The 27646-nt window shown below is 39.0% G+C and overlaps 2 protein-coding genes across 2 annotated transcripts in view; one reads left to right on the forward strand and one right to left on the reverse strand.

Annotated features, from left to right (window-relative positions):
• Window positions 1-12709, forward strand: part of wwox (WW domain containing oxidoreductase) — a 251974-nt gene extending 239265 nt beyond the window's left edge. The window contains exon 9 of the mRNA XM_065291319.2: window positions 11439-12709. Within this exon, the coding sequence (XP_065147391.1) occupies window positions 11439-11630 (192 nt within the window). The 3' untranslated portion in view covers window positions 11631-12709. The remainder of the gene's footprint in view (window positions 1-11438) is intronic.
• The window catches only part of mafb (MAF bZIP transcription factor b), an 88290-nt gene continuing 73180 nt past the window's right edge, over window positions 12537-27646 (reverse strand). The window contains exon 3 of the mRNA XM_065291322.2: window positions 12537-12674. The gene's annotated coding sequence lies outside the window, so the exon portion shown is untranslated. The remainder of the gene's footprint in view (window positions 12675-27646) is intronic.

Below are 27646 nucleotides of genomic sequence, written 5' to 3' on the forward strand. Positions count from 1 at the left end.
ACACGTTACACTGAACTGTCGTACTCATATGGGAGTTTCAGGATGGAATCTGATCTGCAATGTTACCCACATTCCTCTTCCAAAAATTCATTGTACTCCATACTGTCCCTTAAATACTTGGCCTCATTCTTTTAATTGATCATTTCATGATATTGTAATCATCATGTTCAGAGAGTGTCTGTACGTGTGTGCATATAAATATAAATCTCTCTGAGCTTGGAGTCACAAGTGTAATAATGACTTTATTAAGTCAGACACCCCTCAAGTCCTGCTAATAAGAGATTGTGAGTGTTAGTCGTCTCACAGGCATGTGTGTGTGTGGAGATACTCAAGTGAAGGAATTCTTCAGGACAGCAGGCACAGTTTCTGAGAACAGGGGGTCTTATGAGACCAATTAGAGAGGTGGGTGCAGTGGAGGAGAGTGCACCTGTCTTTGGCCTTATTAATCCACCTGTGTTCTGCTGGGCTTGACTTAGCTGAGCTAAGCTGAGTTTGACTGGGACTCTGAGCTGCTCGCTTCCGGCCCGATGCCTCCATTACACAACAATCAGGTGCACTAATAACACACAAACTAATGCTGGAGTATCAACTACAGTAGACTCGAGAGGGAGAGACTAGGAAAACTGCACACAATTAGAGTCCATATTAAGATGTTAATCATAGATGATGTTACTTCTGGTTGCTATTTAATCACAATAGATATAAAAGGTCAGGTCAAGTGAATTGCATTGTGGGATATAGTAAAGCACAGTGTACTTTATTCCAACACAAATACAGTAACATTCGCATTCATAGTGCATTTTGCTTAATATGGTCCTAGCACATTTCTGCATTTATATTTGCGTCTACATTTTGCAGACTCACAATGCATTTACGGTTCGGGGTATTTTCAATTCATGATGGGATAAACAGAATTGTTGTGCTAAATCATTTTTTTGCATGTAAATATTGTTATGGGATTCGAACCCTTGCCTTGCTAGCTCTCTACCAATTCTGCTAAAGTTATGCATATAGCGCTGTCACTATCCCGTTATTAACCCATTTTCAAATACTCCTCAAATATCATCAGTTCGTACCTACGGCAATACTTTAACATATTCCTTTGGAAAGAATATAATCATGTCTAACCGAAGGGGAACAAATGAGCAGAGGTTTTTGAAGTGGACACAGGTGCAGAGGGCGAGAGACTTCTAAGCTCTTTTATCTGAGTCCAAAGACCCGCTGTCACAACCAAACTGGATTTTTTCCTCTATCCGAGATTTCTTTTATTCCTGTGACCCGTAGTCATTACGTTCTGCGGAAATGAATGAGCAGGGTTAAATAGCTGCCAATTTCTCCCTCCTTCAAAGATCTTTGAAAGCGCAGAGTACGCCCAATAAACCCACACCCCTCTTATGTTTTATTCAGCTCATTTCAGAGCGTAGCCGAACGACGCGCTTTAAGCTGATTTCCTGATTCATTTTAAATCCCGTCCCCCCGTGCAAAAGTTCCTCTCTTTTTACAGCTCCCGTTTTAATGAATAGATGTCCAATAAGGACTTTTATTGTCTTAGCATATGTTGCTTTTATTAGCTGAAAATAATTGCGTTCTTCGGATCACCTCGGAAGTCCTTCCGAAAGATAAAAGCGAGATAGTTTCACAGTGGCTGCACAAGTCCTTCCGAGTCGAGTCGTTTTCCCCCTGGGTGCTCCGTGTCCTAATACCCCCTCGTTCGTTCACCCCTCCCCTCCGATTGCCGTTCCTGCCCGCCCGCCCTCCCCACATGTTCACCTCACGCTGGAGTGTGACGGCTGACACGCACTTGATCTTATCGGAGAGCGGGGTCTGCGTCGGGGCGGTGTTCTCCTGTTAGCGCGAGCGGTATGAGCTGGTAAATGATTGCCACTTGAACTGTGTTTATTTCCTCGCTCTCGCCATTTTTTAGAATGTGTCTGGTTTTACTTCTCTCGGTTTCTGCGTTTTCTTTGTGGTGTCGACAAGCAGCACTTTATTTTGAAAAGGAGAGGAAAGTCTTTCACACTGATTGGCTATTACTTACACCACTGCAACCTTTCTATCAATCCCTCTGTCGACCTCTGTTTCAGAATGCATTTTTACACTTTTATTTTAGGAACGATTCGTGTGAATTTTGACATGTGAACTGAAGCAAACTGAACCCTAAAGTGTATCAAACTGACACCATCACAGTTTGCTATTGGTTATGACATACATTGTCATTGTGAACGACGATTTTTTTTTATTGTTGTTACAGTTTGCAGTTTATTCATAATAATAATAATAATAATAATCAATTTGGTTCTTGCGTTCACACTGTCCTATGTCTTAAAAAGTGGACTCATTTTGGTTACCTTTAGCTGTGACGGAGCAAGGACATTTTTATTAACAAAATAATTAAGATCAGAATCAATGTTAACTTTTTATTATCAGTTCCTCCAAGCACATTTTATTTGCAAGGCCTAATAACAATACAGAAACTAAAACAAACAAACGAAAAATGTGTAGATGGTTATCCCAAGGCTGTGGAGATCTACATGGGCCGCTCTCCTCGGCACACCTCACCAACATGAACGTTATTACTCACCCTTGAGAGAGTGAGAATGGGTTTGTGGGAATGGGCTCCACCATCAGTAGAACGAGGCTCAGGGGAGACGGAGGGCGCCTTTCCCCATTCCATTACACACAGGCCTCCGCTGTAATGAAGGCGATTTTAATAGGATTTAATGCATGTGGTGGGGCAAGGGCCTGCTTCCTTATGGCCCTGACAAAAGAATACGAGAACGTAATAATCAAGTCTCATTCATCGGCGGTCCTACATGCACATTGATCATCTCTCCATTCTGGATGTGAAGAGAGGGGAGACAGATTATCGCCAGTTAGAGGACAATGGTGGTCCTGAAATGCCTCGGTTCCTTTTACGCTTTATTGCCATTTTGTCCGTATCATAAAATTGTTACTATTGTTATCTCTTTGGAAGTGTGATGCTCATGCACAAATGTATCTGGCCTACTTGATCATTAAGATGTGAGTGCAAAACTCCCCAACTCTTAGGTGATATTACCATGAATAATAGCATTAGCAAGCAACATGGTTTAAGGTATCATGTCCTAAGCTTTAATGTTACAATGAGTTAAACCTTGAAGCTTAATACTCTGGGTTACGTATTATTTGCGTCACCTTGATCTTTCAGGTTCATTTTCTGGCTAGAGCAGATGCGTTATACTTTCATGGTTCTGCTTCATCTGTGCAGGCTTTGTTTGCTCTCTTTGACTCTATGTACATTATTATTGCACTCCTCCAGAGAGGAGATGGTTCAGTCCAGGCCCCTGCACACTGAAAGGACCATTATTCCTCTGTTTTTTGGACCACGGGTCGTGGAGGTGTGTGTGTGTTCAGAGTTTGTGAAGTGTGTTTTGTGGTGTAAATCCTCTCTTCGGCGGTTCATTGGGCAGAAAGAATGGCCATCGCGGCTGTTTACTCTTTACCCAGTGTCCCCCACACAGCTGGCTGGAGCACGCTCAGATGAGCTGTCAGCTCGCTGAGAGCACCACCGCTGAATGCTAAGGTAAACAAAAAAAAGGAGGAAAGAGAGAAAAACAGATCAAGAGAAACGAAGTAAAGAAAGGAGCTACGTAAATGTTGCTAGGATTGGTTTTAACGTTTTAGTCGCACAACTAAACTAACAAAATCTGTAAAGGGCTGTATCAGACGTTTTTATTTCTTTTTTTAAACTAGAAAATACTTTGTGATAGTATTAGGAGTTGCCAGAAATGGGGAAAACATATGTTTCAGATTCTATAATAAGTTATTTTTACACTTTTTATTTTACAAATAAATGTATTTGCTTTTTTTATGGTATTTTTTACAAATGATTTATCTGTGAGCTTCATTAATTTTTAAAAATTCATGTGATCTCATAATCTCTTAACAAAAATGCAAATCTCCTCCCCTTCTAAAAACAATCTCTCTTTACTTCCCGTCATAATGTATGGCAGGTGGGCGGGGTCCGGGGGAATATCGCTGCGATTAGCAAATTAGCAACACGACCCAACTTCAAATGATCCAATCAGATCTCGATGTACAAATTCAAATCCAGCCCCGGCTTATTTCATTTCAGAGGCCGGTTTTACTCGGATACACGTCACCACGGGGAAAATTAGGCAATTGATACTTCCGTTTCATGGCGACTTTTAACCTGAGGCAAAAAAAACTCATGATCTATGTTTATAATGTAGAAATATATTACATTTTATATATATATGAAAAAAATATATATTAAAAATTATATTACTATATTATATATATATATATTATATTATTATTACATTATATTATTATAATTCATATGTATATATTAATCAGCATTCCTACATGCACATTCATCCTTTACCACCTCTTATTCTGGACGTGTTATTATTTTATAGACTTCTATTAAACTATTTATACGAAATCACATCCAGACCTTCTAGAATATATTTTTTTAGGTCTTTTGTCCGGTTTGGATTTGTGGGTAATGGTTAAAATACATTTATACATGTACACATTGAAGACTTTTACACTAAATCACCATCAAGAAAAAAAAAACATATCAGGTTAAATCATAATTGGATGTTTAAAATAACCAAACCAATGAACATCTTGTTACAATGATTATTTATTAAATTTAAAATATCTTTAGCACAGATTAAAAATCAGATACCTCCAACTATCATGGTCACCATGTATTGGAAATAAACATTCCTAAAAAAACAGTCCCCTTTCCTCCACTGGATCCATAAACTTCATAGCGTCGTCTCTGGGTTTGTAATAATTGTCCGCATCGTTGCATAGGGCTGAGGCAAAACTGATCACGATATTCTTGGGTTTAAATGTCAACCAGTGCATGGCCATATACTAAAATTGAAATACCATCTAGTTTAAATAGCAAGAAACGTTTCATAGTAGAGTGCATATATTAAAAACAAGGAAATTTGAAGTGATAAAATAAAACATATTTGCTTTTTTCATTTAGCTTGCTGTTACAACCAGGAAGCAAATGCTTTAATAATAATAATAACAAAATTACAGTTCCATATCAACAGACTTCACAAAAACACCTTGTTTATCATTTCTGTACTTTATAGAATTGCAGTTTGGGTCATGATTTGATATTCAAACTGTTATAATAGATCCCCCCACCCTGATATCACTATTGTGCGTGATATCATATGTTTGCCTCAACCCTTTTACAAAAAACATCCAAAGGATAACAAGAAAAGTGGGGAAACAGTGGGAATGACAGCCAAAGACACAACTGCTTATAACAGCTGAAAATAAAACAACAAGGTAAAAAAGTCATAATAATAATAATCACAATTTTCTACATCCGTTTATGATTATTTGACCAATCATTTTATTATGCTTCATTTTCTTTTTTTGTTTCGTTTTTTAGCACATGCCATATGTGATTTTGATTATAAAAGTACCTGAAACCAACTGCTAGAGTGTCGGCATGCATAGCTGTTAGATATTTACAGATGTATGTACAACACAGAAGAACCAACTGCAGAGGTGAATAGATGTCTCGGAGACCAATGAGAGGAGAATTTACAGCAGTTTGTAAACCTATCGCATGCAGGGTGACACAAAATTGAACACAACCTTTCTAGAGACAAATGGATATTACTCTTAAACGATAAGGTCATAACCTGTTTGTTAAGTTATTCTGTCTGCGATTATAATGTGAGCACACAGGAAGTAAGTGCGCTGGAGAGACTACAGCAAAAAAAAACAGTATCACGCCCATTCACACCGTAGAGCGACACCAGCACGCGGTATTACAGGAAAACTGGGGTACTAGTTCACATCATAAAACTACGTCTGCCAACTATGAATGCTCAGCCAGCACAGGACTCATGGTAAAATACTGATGGTAAATCACAATTTGTACAATAGATACATATCATCAGGTGTGTATTTTGTGGGATGTCATTTAGGTCCTGGAAACACTCATTTAGGTCAACACTTGTCTACTACATCCAGATGCAATGAACACGTTTGATGCTTAATATACAGTTGGGTGTCGATGAATTTAAGACCAATGAGGTTGCACTGTGGGCGTGGCTAGCCAGCGAGCCATCTCGTAAACAGATATGACCGATGAAAATCACCGCTTGTTTGGACAGAAATCCATTATTGACATGGAAGAGATTCATGCTATTCTATTTATTGCTAGCAAATTGATTTGGATCTTTTGCATGAGGTTTTCTATTTTAAATTGCCTTTGATACAGGAAGACTTTAGATATTTGTACAGGGAAAAGTGATTTATTGCGTGATTAGAGTGTCCATTTTCAGCCTTTCGTTCTTCGTAATATTTTAGCTTATGTAAATGTTTTCATTTGAATCGCTTTGGTTGTCAGTATTGCTCCAGAATTGATTAAATAAGAATTGCTTAGAAATTTGAATACATGAACGGCGAGGGACTGATATCAGTTCATCTTTGTCTAAACTTGTTACTTGTTGTGTTTAAATGGACGTCAACTAGTGAGCTGGATCCAAAATGGGTCACAGGTCTGAGCTGATAGGGTTCTATAAAGTAGTGAAAACAGGGAAGAATGAGAGAAAAATTATTAAATAAACAAGAAAATACAAAATAGACATTAAATACAGATCTGTGTTTTGGGTCATGAAGTGTCACCTGCCAAAAACGTTGGGTCCGATGCACTTTGTGGTCATTTTAATATTGCTACTCTGTTGGGTTGATGTCAAACTGATAAGTTTAACTGATAAGTAGCTCTCCTTCTTACTCTTTTGTCTTGCTTGGGCTTTGATAAATGTGAGCGGTACCTGGTCCAGCATGTTAATGTGTTTTATCATACAGCTTATCGGCCCAAAAGAGCCATCAGGGTCGAGTGCCACGAGGTTCGCCGCGACGGCAATAAGATCCATGTTCTCTTATTTAGTCTGACAATCCAATCTCACTATCTCCCACAGCTAAATACACCAAAGCAGGAGGCTCGTGGATAGAAACCCTATTATTGTCCCACTGCTAAAGGGGAAAGGAAATGGTATTTTAGCCATGAGCCTCGATGGATCAATCATGGATCTATATTTAGTGAGGATGCATCTGAGAAAGCTTGATGGGAATGAATTCCGTGTTCAAAGTTCTAATAAACCACATGTACTAAACCCCAGCTGAACAATCTAACGGTCTGTACGGGGAGCGGATCGGAGTTAAGCTGTAATTCAGATAGCGATTACAGTAATAAAGTTGCTTAAGCTAGCCGATAGTTCTCTGCTAGACCTATTCAGTTGATACAGCGCTAATATGGGACTGTCGGGATTTAACCATGTGCCCTTGCCTCATCTCGGATACTTCAGGACGGCTATCTAAAGCACGTTCGGAAACGTTTGAGGGTTGGTCCCGTGTTTGGCTAAGGGAATGCTAGCCAGCCAGCACTGAAATCACACTTCGCATCCATTAACGCTAGTAATCTCAGTCACGCTAGTCTTCACATGGCGTCATTACAAAGGGCATTAGCACTGCCAAGTGCCTCGCAGTAATGGAGCTTGTGTGCGTTTGTGGAGTGTATTAACGTTAACTTTGAACAAGTGGGGACTGTATTGTAATAATTGTGAGGTGAAATCAAGGGCATATGAAGGTCACAGATGAACACAATGGTCATTTTGGACCACCAGATGCTTTGTTTGTTGGATTTGGGCACTTTGAGCTAGAAGACCAGTTGAAGGACCAGCGAAACCACTACAGCACCAGACTTTCCTGAATGGGACACCAGCAAATCACATGGCCTGGTTTAAACTTGATTATTTTGGGTCTGTTTTGGTATGCTGTTAAAGAGTAACTAAACCCCTGGTCAGAGCCTGACTCCACCCACTAGCGATATTTGAAAAATGCAAGAGAAGTGGGCCGACCCCAACGGAGATAGAGGGGACGAACTGAGCTCATACCAAGTGTGTGGTGAGATCGTAACAAGGGCGTGGTGAGCTTGAACCTGCTTATGTAGGGTTGTACCGCTTACATCATGCGATACCGCAACATCCAAAAGGAAAATTCAACTGCAGTAGCCACCGTTCCATGCATTATTTTGCTCAGTTTTGCGTGACATTTCCACAATATTACGTGCCCCTGCCACGACTTTCTTTTCCGTGAAATATTGGTTACTCAACTGTTTTTCTTATTTTCTTACAGTTGTCGCTTCGGTTTGGGGTTAGAACAACTTTCTGTTACATAAAATGACATCCTTACCCAAACCCAACTCTAACCCTAATGTCAGGCGACGATGGTTTAAAAAGCATACGAAAAAATTGTATAAACCAATACTTTAAGTGACATCCTAACGCAAACATCAAATCTAACCCCAAGCCCAAGCGACAATTGTTTAAAAATAGGAAAAACAGTTGAGTGACCAATACGTGACCAGTCACGGAAAAGAAAGTCGTGGCAGGGGCACGTAATATGGTGGAAATACGTGACAATGCCACGCAAAACTAAGCAAAATAATGCGCGACTATTTCACAGAAATTTTTGAGATCAGGTTGCTTTATACCCAAATGTCAAAAAAGTTACTCAAATCAATGAACAGCACTAATAAAGCCCCATTCTTACAGATCATTAACTAAAAAAAGTTGGTTTAGGGTTTAGTTACTCTTTAAATAGCGTCTTGGTGATGTCCCCAGTAATTTCATGTGCCCTGTTTTCTGCCTCTATTCATAAAAATAGTCAAAGTTGCAAAGGTTACAACCCGGTACAGAGGCTGCGTCCGAAATCGCATACTGTGTCAGTAGGTACTGTACTGAATAAGATGAAGTGTCTACTCATCTGCCGTCGTTAAAACAGTAGGTACTATATAGTATGACTACAGATAGTATGAACGAATTCGGATGTACTGCATCTGCCATGTAGATACGTGACATACTTCGTCATGACAACAAGTTAATCGTTAACTGGAATGACGTTAAACAAGCGCAATTTAAACACAAGGGACAGCATTTGAATAGAGCCGCGTTACAGTTTTGGACAGTTTTTAATAAAATGGTATCTCCTTGTTGTTCTTCGTTGGATAATTCCTCTCCCGGGATAGAAAAGTGTCCATCGAATGAAAACTTCGGGATTTTGCCAGAAGTAGTACGTCATCTGGGTACTTTTCACCTACTGTTTTTGGAATACTATGAATTTGGACATACTACTCGCCTACTGCTGTTACTATATAGGATGAAAGTAGGCAATTTCGAACGCAGCCAGTGACTATCCAACTCCTCAAGCATTCTGGGAATATAACATAAAAATACTGGGTTATTGAAAAATTAATACTGTACACCACTTCAGTATTTTCTAATCTTTTATTGTATTTTTGAATTTCATAGCAAATTTGTTAATATTAATAAGCTTATCGAAAGCTTAACTTTTGGACAATTCACTTGAACTCTTTATTATTAATAACCAGAAAAATGATTTCACACCGCTTCGTTTGAAAGCGTGTAAATACCTTTTTGTGCACATGACAACATTAAATGTAATTACAAGAGCAGCGAATCCATAAAGTGCATCTTTGCATATTGACTGACTGCGTTGGGTTTGCTGGAGGGGTTGAGTGACATTTTCTGTCCTTTCATGTCCCCGGCTTCAAATATGTATTAACTTATCACTGCGAAAGCAGGTAAGACTCCAGAAAGATCCATCCTTTTGATGTCATGTTTATTGCCGCGCTAACCAAAGCAACATGCAGCATCTGTGTACTTCAAAAGACGTTCGTCTGACACACATTTACACACAGATACAGAAAAACACACAAACTACAGTTAAACGGGGATGGGAGAAGTTTGTTCGCTGAATTTCCGACTACCGCCTTGGCTTTCTTCCCTTGAGCTTGTGTGTGTGTGTGTGTGTGTGTTTCTAACAAGCGTTCTGTCACAGTTTTTGCCAGCTTGAGCTACAGCTGTTGATTTGGCCTTAAATGAGCTGAAGTCTTTGTACCGTTGCGCGTCTGTGCGTATTTGCAGACGTTTAAAGAGTTGGCCATCAGCGCGTCTCCGTGTAAATGCCTGCCAGGCGATCTCCTAAACGTTGGCCCGGGCTTTTTTCAGATCTGAGACGTCCCTGCACTTTTTGAAGATAAAGCTGCCGCCCATTTCATGCGCATCTCACAGAAGTTAACTTCCCGCAGGAGTCGCGTGTGAAGTAGCGCACGACGGTTTCTTCTGTGAGAGGCGACATGAAAGACGAGCCTGGAAACATTCGAACCGCACGTCGCCTCTAATTCTGTCTGACATGTTTTTCTTTTACCCGGTATCTTCGTTCCATTTTCCCCAAGACCACAAGCCTGGGGCTAGCCAACGGTCCCAGACAATTAGCCGGTGGGCGGCCATGCAGAAGAGTGCTTGAACATCTGCAACACGCGAAAATTTGGGTTGTTTTGTGTAAACAATCAAACAAGGAGCAAGACCTTTGGGCATACAAGGGGATGTTGTATATTCAAACACTTCATTCATAATTGGTATTTTACATAATACGTATTTTACAAAGTAGCTAATTCATACAGTACGTTTAAGTACTTTGATGTAAGGTCCTTTTTTAACATTTTGTAAGATTTAAATTTATACAGAATTGCCACCTTGTACAATAGGTACAATTTTTAGAAATCGCTGCTGAACATAGTAATACTACACTGATCTTAAACTATGTGTGTAAATGAGTGTGTGCATACGTAGACGCCTTTTCCAGCAGTGACAGAAAGTCCCCATTGATTCAGTGGCATCCAGAAATTTCTTTGACATGAGATGAATGGACAGTTTTGGCAGGTTGCCCCACAGATGTCTTCCCTAAAGCCCGTCCTTTCTGCTATGTACAGTATCTACAACTATACTGTTTTTGCGGATGCGTGTGTGTGTGTGTGTTTGCCATTGTCTGTGTTTCTTGGCAGACATACAAGAGATATACAATATACCTGCCAATTTCATACTTCTCAGTTGCAGTTTCTGTGATATTATATCCTGTTTTTCCCTACTTATTGCGCAGAAAACATCAAGTGCGTGTCTTTGCTATTGTTGCCATTTGTCGCTTGATTTTTCTGCTGAACCCATGAAAAGATACAGTACAGCATTTTGCCAGCATTTCCACCACAAACGACCTCATCTTGGTGGTTCATATACAGTATTTGGCAGGTACCTATATGACAGCATGCAAATTGTTGACAGCCTAGGGTCCAAAGAAACTCCATTCAAACAAACTCACAGTCGGTCCCAAGGCTCTGAAAATCAGTTTTGGGGGAAAATTAGTCTCGGGTGCTTCTGTTGACTTTTGGTCTTTGGTATTACCCCGACCCCAAAGACATCCCCCACAATTCTTTCACTTCTCCGAACTCGAACGGTTTGAGTCTTAAAATCCGTTATCTCCTCTGCGTGTGTGTGTATTCTGATCTCGTCCTTTTTGTGTTTCCGCAGCAACAAGGTGCGGCCACTACAGTCTACTGTGCCGTGGCTCCGGAGCTAGAGGGTCTCGGTGGGATGTATTTCAACAACTGCTACCGCTGTCTGCCCTCTCTGCAGGCCCAGGACCCGGCGGCCGCCCTCAGCCTGTGGGAACTCAGCGAGAGGCTTATCCAGGAGCGATCCACGCTGCCTCTGGCGCTCTGAACCCTCCTTTGTAGCCTCACGACCCCCGTGACCCCTAAAGGGTCACCTACGTGAACATCACCGGTATGAAGAGAAGGATGCAAGGGGCGGAAAAGATGCAATTCTACACTGTACAAGGACATTGGGAATCGAAGATGGGAATCAGAGACTAGAACCACACGGCTGGGGCTTATAGGCTTCAGCAGATAAAGAGATGCCGAGATTCAATTCAATTGTGTTTCTCTCGTCTCAATGGTGTAATCGCTCAATCCTGCGTTTGGGGGGGGGGGTTAACTAGGTCTAGATCACTCTATAAATGTCTTCTTAACAAGCACTAAAGTTTGAGGAGTCTATAAGGGGTCCCTATGTTTACTGATGTTTAAATGAAGATGGGTGGATGTTTACGGCGTACAAATACACATTTGCTTGGAGATTAATTTCAACCCTGTGTCTGTACAGAGAAAAATGTCGAATAAATGTTGCAAGGGGCGTAACCTACAAAGACATAATGCGGGGAAATGTACAATTTGTGAACTATTTACAAACATGGCATCTTTACTCTTTTTAAGAATAATCCAGTGTTGATATCCTGTACACAATATACACAAGATGCTGTCTTTTCTAACTCCTGACAGAGCCTCCAAACCATACTTTAACTTTTACAAAATGCTGGACTAAAGTACAATAAAACAGCATCTGGTTTGAGAACTGGTGGGTTGTCGGTGGCAAAAAAAGGAGAAACTGCTTGGATCCTTATTGTCTGAAAATATCAATATGGTCGAAGCTCCGTGTATCGTCTGTTTTTGCATCATGAAACATGCAGGGATTTCCTAATTAGTTTTTTTCGTTGTTGGTGTGACCTCTGACTGGAAATCAGGTTGGAGTCAGTAGTAGGGGATTGTGGGTAAGGCTAAGGAATGGCACTCGTGTTGATAAAGGGTTTCCTATTTCTCTCTTCGATCTTCAGTCGTCTTGATCAGGGGTTGATTTTGGAGAGGTTGTGCTTTGTGGCAGTCTTGGAGCCGTGGGCCACCCTAAGCCAGAAGCATTCCAGTGTAACACTGTCTGTAAAGAGAAATAAAAAGACATTCAATCAATGACTTCTGTGTCCTGTCAAACTGGTTTCAGGTTATAAAGATAACATCCTGTTTAAAGCCATAGTTTAAAATAAAAATTCTGACATCTCAAGTTTTTGTTCTGCTAAACACACATTTTTTGTAACCAAGCAGATCTGCACTGTAAAAGCAGGCATTGTTCCTGTGTAGCTCAGTGGTAGAGCATTAGTAACGCAAAGGTTATGAGTTCGAACCCGGGAAACACACAATAAACTGATAAAAATACCTTGTATACCTTGTTGTGCACTGTGGACAAAAGCATTTGCCAAATTTAAAAAGTAAAAGTTGGATCAACTTAAAAAAATTACTTCAAATGATAACACCTAAAAATGTAAGTTTTCTCAACTTAAATGTTTTCAAATTTAAGGAGAAAAACACAGTTTTTTTAATACTTTACTATGTTCTTAACTTAGACAAATTAATACATTCCTATCTTTTTCTAATGCGTAATCTTTGTACAGCGTGTCGTGAATGTGTTAGCATTTAGCCTAGCACCATTCATTCCTTAGGATCCAAACAGGGATGAATTTCGAAGCCACCAAACACTTCTATGTTTTTTTATTTAAAAACTGTTACACGAGTAAGTATGATGGCACAAAATAAAACTTGGCCATCTTAAAAGTGGATAAAAAATGGCTTATAAATTCATCCGTGTTTGGATCCTAAGGAATGAATGGGGCTAGGCTAAATGCTAACACATTCACAACATGCTGTACAAAGATAAAGTGCATGCATTGATAAAAGATAGGGATGTATTCATTCGTATAAGTTGAGGTAAGAACATAGTAAAATATTGAAAAATTGTGGTGTTTTCCTTTAAGGTACAAAATCTATAAGTTACTTCAATTGGTGACAACTAAAATATTTAAAAACTATATAAAAAAAATCAATTTTCTCACTAAATAAAACATTTATTTCAAAGAGTTACCAATTTAAGTATCCAACTTACTTTTTACAGTGTGGGGCACCACTGACTTCCATAGTAGGAAAAAAACAATACTATTATAGTGAATGGTGCCCCAGATCTTTTTTTATCTACCTTTGCGTTCAACAGAACAAAAAAGTTAAAGTCTGACACATTTTTTTTTTTTTTTTTGATGAACTATTCCTTTAATAAATCTAGACCAAAAAAGTAATAAAAGTAATAATATTTTAAAAAGGTGGGGAAGTTAATCCCAGCTTTTAAACAAAAACTTTTTCTATTATGTCATTAAAAAGCAACATGTAAATATAGATAAAGATACTTTGTATAGCGTGTCAAATGTATGAATCCTTAAAACTAAAGTTATACACCCAAAAATGAAAATTCTGTCATCATTTACTCACCCTCATGTTGTTACAAACCTATATACATTTCTTTATTCTGACAAACATGAGCCGCTTTCACTTCCATACTGTAGTATTCTTTTATCCTACTGTACAATTGAATGGAGCTCATGAACATTTTGGTTACAAACATTCCTCAAAATATCTACCTTTTTGTTCATCAAAACAAAGAAATTTATACAGGTTTGTAACAACATGCGAGTGATTACAAAATAAAAAAATTTGGGTGAACTATCCCTTTAAAAGCAGAAAAAAAGGCGAAAGTCATCTGTCAGGGGTGATCGAGTTTCCCAGAAGTGACACGAGCTGAACCTTTCCTATGGTGTGTGTTTAGCGAGGCTTTGACCATGACCCGGAACAACTCCATAAACAAACCGCCTGTCACACGCATTACTCGCTCCAACAGAGTAATGGACACATCAAGAAACCAATCATAAAACACGCACGGCCCTCCCATTCACGCCGGAATCAATAATTCGGACCGGTGGGCTAAGAAAGCACTGACACTAGCACGCTTTCACTTCAACAAATCTGCACAAATGATCAACGGTGTATGCGTCACAAACAAAATGCAAACGCTCTCGAAACATTTTCTGGTTATACCTTACTTAAATCATTGCATATGTGAGTGTTACACAACCAGAGACCAAACTCTACTGCACAAACAGGGTTGTGTAATGCGTTTGCAGATGGCGTAGCCTTCTCCGAGCAGGTGGCCTATCTTTGTGTTTCTCCCACACACACACACACACACAATACTGTATACCATGATGCAATGCAGAAATCACACACGATTATTGGTACAGTGCAGACATCACACACACAAGGTGTTCTCAGAATGGGACAAAAGGTTGTTTCACACGATGGTGCACGTACTGTACACAAACAAGTTTCTCCTCCTGTATTTTTCGAGCGTGTGTGGGATTAGAGGTGGGACGCCACTCTATTTCTGGTTCCACTCCATCTCTTCCCTGTTCGCGCTCTCGTTCTTGTTCTATCTGTTCTCTCCAGAGAGGCAGTGAGGTCTGGGAGAGGTAGAGGCAGTAAAAGTGTCACAGCGTAATGAATGGGACCCTGATCGAGGGAGAGAAAGAGAGTTAGCCGGAGGAAGAGCGGGCACTGGTTGTTATTTGTCTGATATTGAGGGAGGATAGCTAATGATGTGAAGCATGTAAACCTGAAGTGGCACTAAACCGTCCGTCCGCGCGCACGTGCGTGTGGGAACCGATGGGACCGTCCCGATCCCGGATAACGGGAAAGATAAAGTGGGAACGCAGATGAAGTGTTTCTGGGCCAGCCAGGTGTCACATGCTGTATTGTTCGCAAATGGCTGAACACAGATAGGAAACGCCTCGGTTGCACAGACTCAGCATGCAACTCCCTCTGTGGCTTTGGCCAAAAACCTGATTTTAACACATGCATACAGTTCTGATTGGATATGTAACATCGTACAATATGTGTGCAGTATTGTCTGAAGGAATATCCAAGTATGCTCGCCTACACATTGCCACAAATCCCACATTGCAGCTTATTCGGTCTATGAACTGCCCACTGAGACAGGAAGAGCCATCTGGATGACATAAAGAGCGATCGATCACAGTTCATGCCACAATAATACACAAAATTATACCACAATATTTAAACAATGGCTTGGCAGTCTAACTGAACTAGCATTTAAATATTGAAAAAAAAAAGGAATATTGTTTTCTATATAGTTAATGTCACATGTTTACTGTATTAAAAAGAAGAGCAGAGTATGGAAAAGCTAGTTTGAATGAAAAAATTCAGAGAAATCTTCATATTTTTCATACTACAGTATTTACTGTACCGAGCCCCTAAGGTGACATTGGAGTAAAAAAAGGGTAACACTTTACAATAAGGTTCAGTAGTTAACATTAGTTAGCTACATTAGTTAACATGAACTAATAATGAGCTGCACTTATACAATATTTATTAATCTTTGTTAATGTTAATTTCAACAATTACAAATACTTTATTAAAATCTTGTTAACATAAGTTAATGCACTCTGAACTAACATGAACAAACAATGAAAGCTTACATTTTTATTAGCTAACATTAACAAAGATGAATAAATACTGTAACAAATGTATTGCTCATGGTTTGTTCATGTTAGATAATACATTAACTAATTTTAACTAATGAACCTTATTGTAAAGTGTTACCAAAAAAAGTTTAGTTTCGCGTGTGCACATGAAACTATCACGCGAAACTTTCGCTTTCACGTGCGCACACAATAGTTTCACGTGCACACGCAAAACTTTCGCTTTCACGTGCGCACACGACACGCGAAACTAAATTTGATAGTGTCACGTGTGCACGCGAAACTAAACTTTTAAAGAATTTTTTTTTTCTCCATGTCCCCTTATGGGCTCCGTATTACTGTAAAGTGTTTTTTTATTCAAGTTTATTTAAAAAGATAAACTTTATAAAAATCAAATTTTTAAAAAAATATTTAAAAATTGTATGATTGCATTGAATAGATACCGAGCCCCTAAGGTGACACTGGAGTAAAAAAATCTAAAATTTAGTTTCATGTGCTCACGTGAAACTATCGCGTGCTAGCATAAAACTTTCATGTGCTCACGTGAAACTTTTGCGTGCTCACGTAAAACTTTTGCGTGCTCAAGTGAAACTTTCATGTGCTCACGCAAAACCTTCATGTGCAGAATTTGTTTAGTTTAGTGTCACGTGTGCACGCAAAACTTAACTTTTTTTAATTTTTTCTCCATGTTCCCTTTGGGGCTCCGTATTACTATAAAGTGTTTTTTTCAAGTGTATTTAAAAAAAATTAACTTTATAAAAATCAAATTTTTTAAAATCTATGATTGCATTGAATAGATACCGAGCCCCTAAGGTGACATTAGAGTAAAAAATCTAAAATTTTGTTTCATGTGCTCATGCAAAACCTTCATGTGCAGAGTCAGTGGCGTAGCGTCTGGGCATGCAGGGTATGTACGTGCAAATGGGCCCGGGCCAATAGGGGGCCCGGCCCTTGGCCCGCCCCAGCTTTTAATGATAAAATTATTTTTCAATAAAAAATTTATTTGTGGCCGCGAATAAATATATTTTTGTATGCATATCATGTGTAGTGATTTCTTATTTCTCCGTAATGTCTAATTTCTCCGTCATTTCTTGTTTGCGTTTATTTTATTTTTTTTTGCACTCTGCGGCTGCCGTAGACTACTACGAAATAATTTTTTTACATGATGCATCGCCACGTCAAAAAAAGAAAACAGCTTTGGCTTAAGGTGGCCCGTTATTTTTTTTTTGCATATGGGCCCGGGACAGACTTGCTATGCCACTGTGCAGAGTTTTTGTTATAAGTTTAGTTTTGCATGCTCACGTGAAACTATCGCATTAGGGGCTCCGTAAATAGTAGGGCTGGGCAAAAAAATCGATTTTTCGATTAATCGTTTTTTAAAACGTGGTCGATTCAGAATCGATTCTCAAAGAGCAGAATCGATTTTTTTCTTTCATATTTATTTTTGCAAACATTGAACGAAAGATTAACATTAATCAAATTACTAGTGTTCTTCACTAGATGTCACCCTCTTTTTTGCCTAGCGCATGTTACCAAGGAGCAAGAGGCAAGCCTGTCATTCATTCATTCAGTGCTTAAAATGGCGTTTCAGGTGCTTCGTCGATTTTATTAATTACCCACTTATAACCTGCTGTTCACTGTTCTTTTTATTAATATAGTATTTGTATTAAATCTATATTCATTGAGTTGAATAGAGTATAAAAACTGGTCCGAGAGCCAGAATCGAAAATTGAATCGAGAATCGAAATCGAATCGATTTGCTAGCTTGTGAATCGTAATCGAATCGATCTGGAAAATCTGAATCGATACCCAGCCCTAGTAAATAGAAGTGTGAAACTTTGTATAAAGTAATTTATGCATCACATTCCAGATAAAAATAAACACTTCTGTGATCTTTCTTTTAGAAATATATCTAATATATGATATATTTTGGATAATATATGATTGGATAAAAAGTTTTTTTTAAAGAATGTTTGGTTTGCTGCCTTCTACCAACATTTGTGGAACGCTATCCATCGTAGAACAACTGCTTGTTTTGAAAGAAAAGTCTTGCACCACAGCCACTTATAGGCCCTTAAACATTTAACCACCATTGACACCCACTTGACCTACAAACAGGACGAAAACATTCACTGGGAACAAACAAAGCCCAATAATAATAACATTCACTGATAATCTTGACAGTGTGCCACAGGTGACATGCCATCTGAGCTTTCTGCTCCAAGGGCTTCTGGGAAACCGTTGGTTCTGTCGGATTCTGTCCTCTCATCCTTCAGGGAAGTCTGTAAAGCTGCCGTTTGCCTGTTATGACCTTTCTTGCCTCCCCAGCAGGAGGAGCAATGCTCAGCTGTGTCGTATTGTTCTCAGACTGCTGAGGGCATTGATTCACAAACACCCAAAAACAACATCTTTGCCTCCAGAACTCTAAAAAAACACCACGTTCAGCGGGTCTACATTCATGGATCTCGGATGAACCAGTTTTCATCTGAATTCACAAACGGATATTCCATTATCAGACAACATTTAAGCAATGGTTTAGTTTTGAGCTAATTATGTAAGATTTTTACCAAAAATTATTTATTCAATGATTATTTTTGACTTATTAATGCCAGTAAGTGTCATATTGTGTATTGTGAAGGATTCATAAATGATGTAAAATGATGTTAAATATTTTTTTTACCTTGGAGGCAATATTAATAATACTTGCATTAAAATATACTTAGATTTTTTTACACATACTTACATTTTTAGTACAATGTTATTTTTGTGCTTAGTTGGTAATAGTGTAATTGTTATGCACTACAAATATACCAATTAAAAGTGTGGTTAATACTTCAGTGCAGTGGTGCCAAGGGGGCCCAGTTTAATGACATTTTATAAAATACATTAATTTATAATATATTGTGTTTATTTAAACCTCAGATTAATAAGGTTATAACCAACAGCAATACGTTGTATAAATTAATATGATTTGTTTAATTCAAATTTTGTGTTTTGTAAAGTTTTATGATGTCAGCCATTTTCTTTGGGGGCCACAAATGGATGCATTGTACATAAGGGGGCCGCACACTGAAAAAGTTTGCAGCCACTGCCCTAGTGCACTTAAAAAAAAAACAGGAATACTGATTTTTTGTGTGTATTAAAATAAATGATGTCTTAAAGGGGTCATAGTGTAAAAATCTAAAAAAATATATATGTTTAAGTGTTATACTTGGGTCCCCAGTGCTTATCTACCTAGAAAATGTGAAAAAGATCAACCCAGTAACTTAGTTTTGGTAAACCATTATCTACAAACATGTGAAAAAACTGCTCATTCAGATTGCACCTGTTTTGTGATGTAGGTAGCGAGTCTTATTACATTAATACTGCTCCTTAATCCAACCACATCACTGCCATTTAAGAAAGAGAGAAAAATAGAAGAAACAAATAATTGACAGCACAAATGAGTTTCAATTTCAACAAACCACGATCATTGCGATCAGTGTTTGCATTTCATCAGCTCATTTGCATTTTAAAGGACACACCCACACACGGCACATTTTTGCTCACTCCTACAAAAAGTGGCTACATGTTATAATAAATTATCTGTGGTGTATTTTGAGCTAAAACTTCACATACGCACTCTGGGGGTCACCAAAGACTTATTTGACATTTAAAAAAATCATAATAGGACCCCTTTAAAATAGCACAGTTGAGTAGCCTACACTTAGATGTTCTTAAGTTATCTTACTGTAGGAACTATTAAAGACAAATGTTTGTATTTTAAATACAAAAGTACAAAATGTACATATAGGTGTATTTTAGTATACTCCTTTTACCTGCGTTTAAAGGAAGAAAACGCCTCCAAAACGGTGCTTCAAAGGGAGACACGTCAGATTATAGGAAAAAGTCAGCGTACAATTCGTTTGAAATGTGGAAGATTTGTGTCATCCCTTTTTTTGAAGTCTACAGTCAGGTCTTCAAAAGCATTCGGTCTGGGTCAGTAATATTCGAAATGGAGTCGAGCTAAAACAGGGTCAGGTAAGTGTAGGTTAACCAAACATATACTCAGGGATCACCAAGACCCTTTTAAACTTTTCGACCGTGTGAGATATAAAAGAAACGGCAAAACGGTTCTCATCCGCCTCTGTGACCCTGCGTGTCCAGTCGAGACGGCTTTTGTGTGCGAGGCATGGGAAGATTCATGAGTGGATGTTTTTCTCGTTTCTTCTACGGAGGCTTATTGATCATTGTATTGGAATCATTTGATAGTTAATCAATGCTTTTTCTTTCAGCTCGCCGGGCGTGAGACGGTGGGCCGTTTTTCAAAGGCCGGCCTTGATCTTGGAAACAACAATTTATACACACTAACTCACTTCGGTGCACAATACGGCTCTATTTCAACTAGTAGCTTAAATCATCTTTATATTCTGTAGCACTAACAAACCTAACCGTGGTATTACCATTTTGGATATGGTATTGCAGTAAAAGTGTTTTTATTGTATTGTATTCAGCACCGTGGTATATATTTTAAAAAACCTGCACTTTTATGCATTTCTCTTTTCACTTTGAAGCCTCACATGGCTGTCTAGTTGCAGATTGGAGATATCTATACATGCACTGAGAACTTAAATATACCCAGACATCCGTCGTAAAAGCCTTAATATAAAAGACAGTGTTGCTAATATGCTGATATGCATTATATGTTCCTGTCTAGGACACGCCAGCGTAGTGATGCAAGACAAAAGGTGACTTTCAGAGGTAAACGGATCTTCCATTGACCCCCACTATATGTCTGTATCACTTCCTGTATGTACAGCCCCGGCTGTAACCGAAAGCCTTTCACAATGTATCCGTTTAATCTACCCCCATTTACAATGACACACTCAGTGTGCATCACTCTTCCGTTCCCTCCGCCTGTTTAGATAGAGGATTCAAGTTGTTATGACATCACGTCCTGTCACAAAGCCATCATTCCAGCTGACGGTCCGCGACCTCTGAGTTTGCTCAAATTCCGACCATTCCGGCACGTCCCGTCCCGCTGCGGGACGGGCGGCACATCTGCGAATAGTTCAGACGAACTGGAAAAAAGCCGTACCACATGCCAGGTGTTTAATATCAGCGCTGTGTGGTGCAATTACCCCGCAGAAATGAGCTTTTAATTCCGTTTTATTGGCCCAATATTGCTTCTGGTGTTTAGTTTTTAAACATTATAATTAGTTTTGAAAAGATTGGTCGACCTCATTCTATTCCACAATACCCCATGGCTTTAAACAATACTCAGCGGCGGCGCGGATGCAGGGTCTGGAAACGCCTGGGTTGCGGTGAAACACGATTTTAATAGCGCAGCAGAGCTTTGAGACAGCTGGCTAGAGAACCACTTATTGTTGAATATGGAGAATAAATGCTGCTAAAAATATAAAAAGAATATGATTACTGCAGTTTTAATGTTTAGGAAACAATTTTCGTAACCTATTTATGCCATGCGAATGGGATGCGCATTGAACAGAGTAGTTAACTACATAATCAAATGTGCTTATGCAGTACATTGTCTAGAGCTGGGGCTTTAAAAGGCTATGGGACCCTTAAACACAAACAGACCCTGGTGAAGACACCTTTTCATATGGATATTTTCGTGATAAACATCGTCATAATAGCAGATTTACCCAAAAACCTCTTTTGCAGGTTTGTACCTTTGTACAAAGTTTGTTAATCCCTTACACTTTGTAGAGTTTCAGACTTTCTACAAACCTAAGGGGGCCGCAGGGGAGCATTTGGGTCCACGCAACAATACACAAAAAATGTGTAATCCTTGAATCATTTAATCCAAGTAATATTTCCTTTATTATTCCATTGAAATTAATATCGGCTGTAAGGGAATAATCACAGCCTATTCTGAAACTTGCACAGGCTTAGTGAGCTGTGAAATGCCAAAGCGTGTAGATATTTTTAATGAATATGATCAATTGCTCATCTCTCGGAGGAACGGATACACTCGATAGAGAGATGCGACCGGGAAAATTTATGATCCGTGGCTATCCATAAACTGTCACCTCTCCAGCGCTCAAGATTAGCATGTGATTAAAATGTAGGTCAATATTTATTAAGAGCTGTTATAAAGTCAATGTTAGTTTTATGAAATCCAGTAGCTGACTCTTAGATATCTTTATGACTAGATCATACATTTCTTCATGTCCAGAGAAGAAACATCTGTAACTAAATCTATTTTTGTATCTGTGACTTTTTTATCTTAAAAAGATGCTTGAGCGTGAGATCCAAAAGTAAAGTGTTTTTTACGATCGGGCCTGCATTTGAAAGGACAATTCCCGAAAAAGTCTGCCTTCAGTCGTAGCTCTCGAAATGTATGCATGTTTGCGAACAGTTAAACATGGTGTTAAGATGCATAGCGGTATTTTTTGTTTATTTTAATCAATCATAAAAACGTATGATGTTTGATTTTACTGACTTACTTCTTGATTGTATTGCAAGGGTAGGCAACATCGGTCCTGGAGTGCCGATGTCCTGCAGATTTTAGCTCCAGCTCTAATCAAGCACACCTGAACAACTAATCAACGTATGTGACAATGGTCAGGATCATGCCGCTTCTGGACGGTAACTACTAAATTTTTTTCTATTTTTAAACCATTATTGGTTGGGGTTGGGGTTAGGATGTAATTTTATGTAACAAAAAGTCATTTTAACTCAAACCCCAAGCAACAATGGTAAAAAATTTGGAACAAATTGAGTAGTTAACGTCCAGAAGCGGCATGATCCTGCAGATCGTCGCATACGTTGACGTCACATAACGTGACGGCATCACATTCCGGGATGCCCTTTCGCCTATATCCGACGCTGAGGGATTAGCATGAAAGCAACAGAGTTCCCATTTATTCAATATAGTGATGCATAGGGGCCCCTTCGCATCTTCATACTGATGCTAAAGGTGTTTGAACATGATTCAGATTTTGACGCCTGGGAAGTGAGAATGGGTTGAATTTTTAGGTTTTCAGAGATTGGCAATTTAAAGGGATAATATTATGTCCATTGTAATATAAGTCTCAGGTGTGTCTTGAATGTATCTGTAAAGAGTACAATAAAAAAATGGGTAAAATGAACCAGTCAGACAGTGGCTGTGGGCGGGGGATTGTTAGTGTGACATCACATTAACAAGAGAATCAAATTAGCATTTCTAACGAGAATGCTCTTGTTTAAAGGGGGTTAAAAACGAACATTGGGTTGTTGTGTTCACACACCGTCAGCACACATTTATGTTTAAACACTTTGGGGTGTTTAACCCTCTGGGGTTCGACCATTTTGGGACACTGGCAGTGGTTCTGACATGCTCTTACATTTGGTCTTTTTTCAGTTACTTAAAAACATAATAATGGCAAGTGTCTCAAAACACTGCGTTCAGCACAAACTGGGCTACAATATTATATGAGCTACATGTATGTACATGTTTGTATTTTTGAGAGAAAAATTTTATGTGGGGTTTTTTAAAAAGCAAAATTTTTAAGTCACTGATGTAAGTCCACAAAACCCATACTAAACATGTTTTAACAAGACTTTTCTAAACAGAATCTAGTAGTCTAGAGTTTTTTCTTTAAAATTATGTAAAAATCATTCTGCCTACTCATTCACATAAACCAATATATTGATTTAGAAATTGTAAGACACTTTTTGTTTAGAGGGGCGAGAAGGATTGATTGACAGCTGAGAAACAAAAGACTCGGTCTTACTATCACATTTCAGACTCAAAATTTATAATACGCCTTCAAAAGACTTATTGCATAAAAAATATCCAACTAATATAACTTAAATTTTGTGTGAACTGTTCTTTAAAACTAGGCTACTACATTTCCAAAGTACATGCCTGCTTTGAAAATGGCTTCTTTGGTAACTTCAGTTACAGAGAAAAATGAAAGTCTATTGCAACAACTTTCTGTTGCTGGCAAAATGTGGGGAGACTTTCAACACAAAAAGGAGATAATAATCTGCCGTAACTCTTTTTTTGTGTGTGAAAGTTTGTGACATACTTTTACGCACCCGACAGGGCCGTACATGATGAAGTGCACTTGCACTTGCCTGCTATTATAAGACAATAAGATAACAAGCTCCCTTATTCATTTCCAGAAGAATTTCACGCCACGCGTGTGCCGGGACATTTTCCCAAATTTATCTCGGCTGTCTCTTGACGTTTCGGTCGAAATACTGCCAGTGAGAAACCTCTGCTTAGCACCAGACGAGTTGACCTTGTAAACCTTGACTTATTTTGTTCGCTCTTTGTGCGGATGGGAGAAAGCGAGGGCGGAGAGACGAGAGGAGCCGTCATACCTGTCACGCCGCCTTTCAAACAGAGAGAAAAACGAGCGCTCGCCCCCAAGAACAATTATTCCCTCCTGTCTGGAGATTCATCAGGGAAAGAGCCACGGGGAAAAAAAACTGTGGAAAGGAAAATCGAGAGGACCAGAAATTGAGAGTACAGAGCAAGTGCGGAGAGCGGAAGCAGACGGCCATTGGTGAGAGGGAGAGAAAGAGAGAGAGAAGAAAGAGGATTTGTCAGTGTGCTTTAGTGGAAAGCTCACAGCTAAAGGCTGAGGTGGCAGTAATGAAACATTCATAATCGGCACAGACACGCTTCAACACACTCGCTGACACACTGTTTAAGCACTGCCACTCCAAGGTCACTCGCACACACACACACCTGCGATAAAAAACCAAGACTGTACAACATGAACGTGAACACTTTCCCACACAGTCACAGCTGCGGCCCAACTCTTACAACTCTCTGATATATGCGTTACACAAGCGAACAACTAAATTAAAGAATTAAACTACAGCTTGTTTAAACTGGACACGAATGAATGTGCTGCATGGGTCCTTTGCTGTTTTGTGTATCATTTAATGATGTCTGTGAATACGAGCCTTAAATACTCCCCATGTTTGTATTCGGTCCTGAGGCGTACACCATGCTCAGCAAACTCGCCTTTGAAGTGCTAAAGCCCCTCAGCGGGAGCTCTTAAATAATAAAAAAACAACCCAAACAAGACTTAACAAGAATCAAACTAGAGAATTAGCTTTACTGACAACAGCAATTTACAGCGTCTAAAAAAACATAAACAACTGTGACAGGATACGTTTCTGGAGTAATCTCTTACTGTAGATGAGCACCTAATACTCAAATCGTGTATGACCACGAATCATTTATCTTTATTTTTACATCCCTACATGTACATACCTGTATAAAGGGCAAATAAATTGTTGTATATTATCTACTGTAACTAGCTGCGGTATACAAACTGTAAAAAAATGCTGTATTTTCCAGTGGGGGCCGGTGACTTTTTTTTTGAGGTCGCTCGATGCGAAGTTCTTCACAACATGAAGGGTTTATGATAAAAGAGACGCTCGCGTTTGCCAGATACTCGCATAATCTCATGTGTAATCAGAGTTTACTGTTAAGGGACAACCCAGTCTGACAGCAAGTGATGTTATAGTAACGAAAATTTTGATTCATTTATTCGTGTTTGATGACACGAATTTCCGCTGTTTCGTCCTGTTTTCGTCCTTCCCAGCTCAATTTCTATCAATGGCTTTTTGTGTCTATGGCACGACTTTCTTTATCATGTCATTTTATATTTTGTTTTCTCATCGTTGTTTTCTATTTTTTGACCATTGTCGCTTGGGGTTTGGGTTAGAATCACTTTCTGTGACTTCCTAACCCAAACCCCAACTCTAACCCCAACTCCAGGCGAGAATAGTTTTAAAAGTGGACAAAAAACATGTAGAAACTACTGCATAAAATTACATCCTAATGCAAACCCCGAATCTAACCCTAACCCCAAGCGACAATCATTTAAATAGAAAAGAACGATGAGAAAACAAAATATAAAATGATACAATAAAGAAAGTCGTGCCACAGACATGAACAGCCATTGATAGAAATTCGTGATGGGAAGGACGAAAAAAACATCCGTCTCCAGAGACACGAATTACAGCGGAAAAAATCAAACATGAATAAATTAATCGAAAATTTCGTTACTATAACATGACTTGTGTTGTAAGGGAGTGTCTTGCGTGTATTTTGTGAACGTCTCTTTTATCATAAACAGTTTTGACGCGTGTGCAGCAGGCACTTATTTTGACAAAACACGTGATGCACATAGTTCACATGACGCAACAAACACATATTTTGAAAACACAAGCACACACGACACTCCGAAACACTTATTTTGAATTTGCATCCCTTGAATGAGCAGTCAACGAGCCTCCACTGGTAGTTACGCAGCTGTTTGACAGTAACTTACTGTAGATTTAAATTGGCAACAGACTGGCAACAGTTTGTTCAAAGGTAAATGAACATTAAACATTAACAAGTCTTTGTCTTTACAAAATAAAAATATAAATAACAGCCTCACGCACAGCATGGGAACAAAAAAATTCAGTATTTTCCTTCAGGTTTTGGTTCCCAGAATGCTTTGCATGAGGCTGTTATTTTATAGTTTTATTCTGTAAAGACAAAGACTTGTTAATGTTTAATGTTCATTTAACTTTCAACAAACTGTTGTCAGTAAATAACATACATTTAAATCTACAGTAAGTTACTGGCAAACAGCAAACGGTAATACTGTCATTTCTAAAGTGTATCTGCCAGTAATGGCAGTCGGCAGATAATTACTGCAAATGTGAAAAGTGTGTGGCCTATAACTTACCAAAAGAAAAAGTTTTTTATTAAACGGAAAGGTATTACATTTTGATTAAAGTTTAACAAAGTTTGTACATCAAGCACTGATCTTTTACAATAAGACCAGGATAAGACGAGTATCAGTAAAGTAAACAGTGTAGACTTTTATGTTGACTTTAATCACTACATATTTAATGAAGTCCATGAATGATGCATCCACCTATGCTACATATTTAACTTCTCTCCATCCTTCGCCCGCTGGTCATTTCCACCCCACCCGCGGGCTTTTGATGTATAATTCATCCAGAACATATTCCATTAATAAGTCGTATGATAATTCTGTTGATGCCGCACTTATATTAATGTAGATGCAAACAGTGGACATCAGCGTTTTTGCGAGTTGTGTTCCAAACATACAGAATGCGCTCCGTCAATGCGCCGCGAACGACATGCTCGGCGAGTAAACCGTAACAGCCGCGACGGCTCTCGCAAGGTTCAAACAAACTCATCAGCTATTGTCTATAACAGTAGGTTTGCCTGGGCAACAAACAATAGGATCCATATGCTGATGAATTTCTGAACCATATGTGATAAATAAAAAATGAAAAATAAAAGACGGAGGAACAGGCAGGCGTGGAGAGATGAATCTGTCTCTCCAGAAGGCAAACGTTTCAGGAAACAGGTTTGCGTGGCTCTATCGAACTGCAGGAGGGACAGAGAGAAAGAGAGAGAGATGGGGGAGGTGGGGGTCTTTCCGAGCGTCTGTTATGCCGAGAAATGCAAACGAGCCAATCTGCTCGACTCTCGTACAGGAGACGAGCGAAAAAAACAAGAATGTACACGACAGGATTGTCAGGTGGTGGCGGAACTCAC

This window comes from Paramisgurnus dabryanus, chromosome 23 (assembly GCF_030506205.2).
Source record: "Paramisgurnus dabryanus chromosome 23, PD_genome_1.1, whole genome shotgun sequence".
NCBI classification, from domain to species: domain Eukaryota; kingdom Metazoa; phylum Chordata; class Actinopteri; order Cypriniformes; family Cobitidae; genus Paramisgurnus; species Paramisgurnus dabryanus.